The sequence below is a fragment of the Nicotiana tabacum genome, chromosome 12, assembly GCF_000715075.1.
Source record: "Nicotiana tabacum cultivar K326 chromosome 12, ASM71507v2, whole genome shotgun sequence".
Lineage (NCBI taxonomy): Eukaryota > Viridiplantae > Streptophyta > Magnoliopsida > Solanales > Solanaceae > Nicotiana > Nicotiana tabacum.
Window position 1 is genome coordinate 46,085,569 of NC_134091.1, and position 7,990 is coordinate 46,093,558.

At 36.4% G+C, this 7,990-nt stretch overlaps 1 protein-coding gene across 2 annotated transcripts; it reads left to right on the forward strand.

The window, feature by feature from the left end:
* The first annotated feature begins 217 nt into the window (after positions 1-217).
* LOC107816838 (actin-1) lies at positions 218-4,175 on the forward strand. 2 transcript variants are annotated; one of them, XM_016642584.2, is made up of 6 exons: positions 218-494; positions 2,218-2,287; positions 2,374-2,767; positions 2,845-3,458; positions 3,602-3,672; positions 3,887-4,175. In XM_016642584.2, exons 2-5 carry the CDS (start codon positions 2,228-2,230, stop codon positions 3,665-3,667), a joined length of 1,134 nt encoding a protein of 377 aa, XP_016498070.2. In that variant the 5' UTR covers positions 218-494; positions 2,218-2,227; the 3' UTR covers positions 3,668-3,672; positions 3,887-4,175. The 2 variants fall into 2 exon arrangements, with proteins under 2 accessions (XP_016498070.2, XP_016498071.2); XM_016642585.2 differs by having other exon boundaries at positions 368-494; positions 2,192-2,287.
* The last annotated feature ends 3,815 nt before the right edge of the window (positions 4,176-7,990 follow it).

Consider the following 7,990-nt stretch of genomic DNA (forward strand, 5'->3'; position numbering starts at 1 on the left):
TATACAAAAGTGTTGTACTACTACTCTAGATATGTTTGTTTCTTCTTGGTTTAACACAACGAAAGTTTTAAGGAAAGTTGAAATAATTAAAGCCAAACGGGAACATAGTAATATGACAAAAGATTTGGTTTGACATTTAAAAGGAAACAAATGTCAAAAAAGGGAGAAAAATCGGTCCAAGAGCAGTAATAATAATTTGATTCAAAATTTCAGTTTCATTTGTAAATATTTACAGTTATTTGCATTGATACGCGTCTAGAATAGAAGATATACAGAGTTTTGGATTCTTGATTCGCTCTTTCTCACTCTCCTAATATTCTCTGCCCTTTTTAACTAGGCTAGAAAAGGGTCCTCTGTTTCTCTTAAACTCCTTATACTCTGCCCTTTTTAACTAGTCTCCTAATATTCTCTGCCCTTTTTAACTAGGCTAGAAAAGGTTCCTCTGTTAACTCCTTATACTGAAGTAGCAACTAAAGGGTTCACTTTTATCAAAGGTATATTCCATAAAATTCACTCTTTAACTTCCTGGGTTGTCTCTGTTTCACTTCTTGGATTCAGTTTTCACATGCACTCAGTTGATCGTGATTATGTGCTTTTGTTATTGTTGTATTGGTTACACAACTACTGTTTGTTTGTATAGTTGTTTAGTATATTGTTGTGGTATCAAAGACTTGATTTTAGAAAAAAGTTTGACGCTTTGTTAGGGTTATGTTCATGCGGTCTTGAAACTGTATGATTTATACTTTTTGCTGTGTTAGTGCAAAAAAGAAAAGCAAAGTAACAAAAATAATGACTGATTCCAATTAAAACTAAAATCCTATTGAAGGGAAACAGTAGTGTTTTCTTAATCAATAAGAGTACGATAGCTTCAGAATTGTGATGATCATAGTCGGAGTATGCAGCGGCGCCCCAGGATTTTCACCCAAGGGGATTCAAAAACTTTAAAAAGTAAATAGGTGAAGATAAGCCAAGGAGATTCGACATCTAATATATATACATAAGGATTTTGACCTTGTATACGTCCGCCCCCCAACTCCCCCCATGGGAGTATGAGGGAACATTCCGTTTCTTAGGCAAAGGTGGATTTTGAATTTAACTTTGATGGGTTCAACCTTCAGAATTTTAGCGCTGAACTTATTGTACTTCAAAAGTATGGGTTTAGTTTTAATATTTGTTAAAACTTGATGTTTTATTCATTTTTATGTTTAAACTGTGTCAAAAACACTGGGTAGTACAATGGCTGCACCTGCTACTGATCTTAGGTTCATCAATACTTAGTAGAGAATGTACTCTAAGGGATCTTGGGGATTGTTTTGGCATTATATTAAATTGAACTTTTGTTATCTGCTTAGTATGTGACATATGGCTCTATTAAGGATTAAAAGTTGGCAACTTGAACACAAGACGGAAAAAGAAGTATGTATGGCCATATGTAGCACTTTGCATGTTGGCTGTTCTTTTCCTCCATGTTTAAGTTTAGTAATTCTTATACAGCTCTCCCTTTATAAATGTGAATTTGTATTGTGCACCTAGAGAACTACTTCTTGTATTTTTCAGCATTTTGGCTCATTCTTTTTGTTGACGGGAAGTAAACTTAGAATTTTGGAAAATCCATCGATTGGGCTTTTAAAAATGAAGGGCACATTGTTCAAATAGCAGGAGATGCATGACATATGGTCTATTGTAGATCATTCAGGAGTTATATTAATAAGAAACTGATATCTGAATATGTAATGGAACTTATATCGAGTGAAATGGATCTGTTTCCCAGTCACTATTACTCTTCTATCTTGTATTGTCTCCTGCTGTTTAGGCTGAATGTATCATCAAGTCCAGTGGACAGTTAAGTGCAAACAATTGCCTGAATGAACTGCCACTGCATACGTCGACCCTTCTAATTCCTTTCCTTTGTGATTCTTTTGGCATGAATTCCCTACTTCTTGCTGTCCTGTTTTTTATTCTGTTGTTCTGTCGATATCTCTCTTTAAGGACAATGGGGAGATTCATGTGCTTTTAGGTGGTGATTTCTACTAGAAATATGTAAATCTATCCCACTTCGAGTTGAGGAGAGGTTGAAAAAACAATACATAGATAAGAAATTCCTCACAGAAAAGCTGTTACACCAATGAGCTGATATTTTGAACATATTATAGAATGATTATGTATTTACACCAGTGATGTATTACTTCAGTTATACTTGTAAAATCATATTTGTAGCTCTTACAAGATGGCTGATGTTGAGGATATTCAACCACTTGTTGTTGACAATGGAACTGGAATGGTCAAGGTTAGTTAGCAAAAGGTGCTTGTAATTCTGTGTTACTCCTCATATGACTTATTAATGTACAATAACTGAGTTATTTGTTTCTTTAGGCTGGTTTTGCTGGGGATGATGCTCCAAGGGCTGTTTTTCCAAGTATAGTTGGTCGTCCTCGTTACACTGGCGTCATGGTTGGAATGGGACAAAAAGATGCCTATGTTGGTGATGAAGCTCAGTCTAAAAGAGGTATTTTGACTCTAAAATATCCGATTGAACACGGCATAGTAAGCAACTGGGATGATATGGAGAAAATATGGCATCACACATTTTACAATGAGCTCCGTGTTGCTCCCGAGGAGCATCCCCTTCTTCTGACAGAGGCACCGCTTAACCCTAAGGCAAACCGAGAGAAAATGACTGAAATCATGTTCGAGACATTCAATGTGCCAGCCATGTATGTCGCGATCCAGGCTGTTCTCTCTCTGTATGCTAGTGGTCGTACAACTGGTAAGCAGCAGAACGATTACCAATATTATAGTTCTTTATTGTTTTCTGTTACTAATTCATTTGTTGTTTTCAACAAGGCATTGTGCTTGACTCTGGTGATGGTGTGAGCCACACTGTCCCTATCTACGAGGGATATGCACTTCCCCATGCTATCTTGCGGTTAGATCTTGCTGGTCGTGATCTTACAGATTATCTCATGAAGATTCTCACGGAGAGAGGTTATTCATTTACCACTGCTGCTGAACGTGAGATTGTTCGTGATTTGAAGGAGAAGCTTGCATATGTTTCTCTGGTTTTTGAGCAGGAGCTTGAGACTTCAAAGAATAGCAAGGATGTCGAGAAGAGCTATGAGCTTCCAGATGGGCAAATAATCACAATTGGCGCGGAGAGGTTCCGCTGTCCTGAGGTCCTCTTCCAGCCATCATTTATCGGAATGGAAGCAGTTGGAATTCATGAAACAACCTACAACTCAATCATGAAGTGTGATGTGGATATTAGGAAAGATTTATATGGAAACGTTGTGCTTAGTGGTGGCTCAACTATGTTTCCAGGGATAACAGATCGTATGAGCAAGGAAATCAGTGCTCTTGCTCCAAACAGCATGAAGATTAAGGTTGTTGCACCACCTGAGAGGAAGTACAGCGTCTGGATTGGAGGATCAATTCTAGCTTCCCTCAGTACTTTCCAACAAGTTAGTCTCTCCTTGCTTTATTTGACTGATCATTCATTCAATCAACTACGTCTTAGTCCCAAAATATTTGTTCTAATAGTGAATATCTTCTTCATAACTTCTTTAAGCCAAGCGCTTAGCACTAACTTCTACTTGTTGTGCAGATGTGGATAACAAAGGGCGAGTATGATGAATCTGGTCCTGCAATTGTCCACAGGAAGTGCTTCTAAGAGTGGTTTGTGAACTTAATTCCTCCTTAGTTTAATTTCATCTAACTAATGCTATTTGTCAGGGATCCGCTTCTCTTTTTGAAGTGATACCCAATCTTGCGAGCAGCATGATTTTAGTTTCTAGCTGCTCTGTTATCATATGCTATTTCAAGTGATTTGGCTAGTAAACCAAGAAAAGGTGGACTGATTGTGACTAATGTCTGTTCTATTGCTTTTCAGGTTATGGACAGTTGGTTATAGTTTTCTCGTAATCAGAGGTTTATCAGTTGTGTGGAATGTGAATTTCCTTGCCTTTGTTGAACAATATTTACAAGAATTATATTTAAGTCGTCGTAGGCTTTCCGTTCCAGGTTTTGGTAACAGAAGGGTAGTTCTATGTTTTAATGCTTTGGACTCTACATGGGTTGGGATTGCACTTTTTTTTAGCTTTGAAGATGTTGAAAAAAAAGCTGATGTTATCCAATTGAATGCGTAGATTCTTGCACATACTTATCTATTTTGAAATTAACTGCAAACCAGTTTTGAGGTGATATGAATGTGTGACATTATGGTTTGAGAATTCTATAGGCCAATGCAGTTTACTGTTGATAATTAACTACAAGCTTACTGTACAAATAGTAAAGTAAATTCAAGTTCTTATGCTCAAGAATCATTTATCCAATTGCCCGGCTGGTTGACATCATTCTACCATCTCGTCCTTGTCGATGCCTTCGCTAATTGTTCCTTTTTGTGTTAGTTATTTAGTCTTCTTTTTAATTCTCTTGCAACTGATAGACCTTTAAAGTACGTTTTGAGATGTCTTATGAGAATGTTAGACCATGGTCTATTTTTTTTTTTTAAGTTATTGCAAACATTAGTCTTTAATGTTTTGTGAGCAAACCAAAAATTACATGAGCAAATATTAGCCTCCAGTCTAACGTTGTTTGGAAGAGTTAATTTTTTCAATGGCTATATTTGCATAACTTTTAAAAATAGGGACAAAATTTAAACAATGGCCTAAAAAAAGGACTCTGTTGGCACCTATATTGGCGATTTAGAAATCAGAACCATTTACGGTACCTACTAATTTAATAGTATTTTACATCTAAATTTAAAAGGTTGTTACTGAAAAAAGACAACATCGGAACAACATGAGCTTAATCCATGTTTAGTTGTTTACATATACAAAGGCAAGCTTCAAAATAGATTGCCTCAATCTTCCAAATGAGAAATATGAGTTGGTAATCCAATGTTCTCACATTTACCATTGTGTCCAATTACTTTGCTTAATTCTACAAAAACTGACATAATGCACCTCCTTTCTTCAAGTTACTCGTCAACTTTGCAAAATTATACCAGTGGTAAAGTGTATCGTGTGTAATTATTTTCATCAGTATCCTCTAAAATTAAAGGATTGGTATGTATACCTTTTTTATCTTCTCGTGTTTTTGTTAATTTATGCCTTCTGATTTCTTGTTTCTCTATTCAACTTTAGCATCCCGTATTAAAATTTAAAAGAGAGAGGTTGTACTTTGGATTCCACCGATGTTTTTTTATTTTTTATTTTTTTTTTGCTAATGAAAGGAGAGACTTTATATTAAAAACATAGAAAGTTTAGTTATTACATAACATAGGATAGACCGCATAGCGATTTTTCCCGATTTGTCTTTATTAAAAACTTGTAAAATAAAGTCTGGAGGTGTTTCCCAACATAGTGTTATCTCCCTCCGTTGTTGTTTGTTGCTTGGAGCTTCCATACTTTGCCAGAGTGTCAGCTACAGAGTTGCCTTCCCGATATATATGGGTTATCGCTTCCACTCCAACAACATCAAGAAGTAAACTGGAATCATTAATAAGATGTGAGTAGCGGGGTTGTTCATCTTTAAATAAGTTACATAATACCTGTGAATCTATTTCCACTATAGTGGGAAGCATGGGTAACCCTTATTAAACCTGAAGTTCGTGCCAGCAGTTCAGCATGAAGAGTTGCAGCTACCTTCTATGCAAAACCCTCTATCCAATTGCCAGTGTGGTCTCTGATGAGTCCACCAGTGCCACTGGTTTGTATGTTTTTGTCATAGGCTCCATCAATGTTTAGCTTGTAGTGGCTACTAGGTGGGAGCCATCTTATTGGTATGTGAAGCCCAGGATTTGATGTCACAGTAATCTGGGCGAGTGAAATGAATTCAGCAACTCGTGTAATGATTTTTTTGTGGCACGTTATGGATGAAGTATTGTTGAAGAGGTTTGAGTTCTTATTAATCCAGATGTTCCAAAGGATGAAAATACAGTAGGGTGGAGTTTGGAGTTTTAAAGGAGGCATTTGTTGTGTGGATGGTAGTTTCTTTGTGACACATATCCTTTATCCGGTGGACAAAGTTGTGTACTAGGGGTCTTTGTAGTTCTAACAAAGACCATATGTGGTAGGAGTTTTTGCATGAAAAGAATATGTGGTGTATATCCTCCACTACATTTGGACAGAATTGGCGATGGTTTTGTTTGGAGTATATTTTTTTTGAACAGGAAGTCTTTAGTAAGTAATTTGTGATGTACAAGTAGCCACATGAAAGATTTCAGCTTATTCAAACACTTAAGCTGCCAAAGCCAAGAGTTATTTGCAGCGTTGGATTGCGTTATTTGGTTGTTGATCTGGAGTTGGAGTAGATAGGCTGGCTTTGTGGTAAAGTTGCCAAGAGATGTTTGGTTCCAAAAAGATTGGTCAGGTTTGGTTATGAATGGGATGTAGATATTTTTAATTTAATGTACAATTTCAGGATGTAGGGTTAAGGATAATCTATCCAAATACCACGAATGATTTGTAAGGATTGATGACACTGTTTATTGTTCCTCCACATGTTGTAGAGGCCATTGTATTGAGTTGCGCAAACAGTTTTTATGAGGAATCATGTTGTCGTTCCAAAGATCGATTATTTTTCTATCTCCTATATTCCAGGAAAGCCCTGTGCGGAATAGTACATTTGCTTTGGTCATGCTTTTCGATATGTATGAATCAGCAGGGTTAGCCTCATGTGTTCCTGCACGTCTATGTTGAACATATTTTGGTTGTAGAATTTTTACCCACAAGGATTGATTGCTCTTATGGAATCGCCGTAGTAACCCTGCTAGCATTGCATAATTCTTTTCACTGGTTTTATAAAGCCCCAGCCCTCCTAGCAATTTTGGCATTGTTACATTCTCCCAGTTAGCAAGGTGTACTTTCTTTTTCTCCGGAGTTGAACCCCACAGAAAAATTTCGTTGGATACGGTTTATGTGGTTCCTAGTGGAAGTTGGTAGTAAATTGTTTTGTAAGGAATAATTTGGTATAGAGGCTTGAGTGGATGAGAGTGGTTCTACCTGCCATGTTGAGAGATTTTGCTTTCCAGCCTAAAGGTTTGTTGTTCATTTTGTCAATTATGAATTGATAGTCTTTGCCTTTATGTCACGACCCAAAACCACATGACCGGCACCCGGCACACTACCTCCGAGCGAACCAAACTATGTGATGCATCCAAATCATATGCATGAAAACTAATTTAACTGCGGAATCTCCTTGAAAATCATATACATTTGTCAAGTTAAATGATAAAATATTTTTCAATTCAAAATCACACATGACGCCTTTCATGATAATTATAATGAGACTAAGTAAATAAATATATTTTCATGTATATCATGTACAACCCTGTTACTACAACCTGTCACAACTTTCTATGGAGCCTCTACACCAAAGAATAGAATTAAACACTTGGGCTAATACCCGACTAGCGTAAATTAAGAAATTTTATAAAAATAATGCATTAATATTTGATATAAAATGATAAAATTTTTTATCAATTCATGATACTTGTTATTTTAAATAAAAGCCAAGTGAAATATAACCCACAATATAAACTTTTAAAATATTTATATCAATCCAAGATTTTGGATAAAATCATATAAAATCATTTCATTTGCTTTAAGTCATTGAAATCACTTTCGGCTCCTTAAGCCTAAACATAAGAAAACCATCCTTACCTTTCACCGGGAGTACTATACCATCGCCGACATAAGAATGTCAACTAGGTTATGTACCTAGCGGCAAGTATCATATACCCTACTTGCTCAGGTCGTCTCATCGTAGTGTTGTACGAATCAACTCAGTCATTTTAATAATAGCACAAAATAGTATCCTCTCGAGGGAAAGCACTCTGCCGTAGTCTATACCACAAACTGGCCATCTACGCCTACACCGGCACGTGTAATTTCATGACGATGAACACAATATATCTGAAGTCGATCTCGATGAACACAAGTAACTCCCAAAATATTTAATACTTCAAAAATAGATTCATAGCATAGTAGTC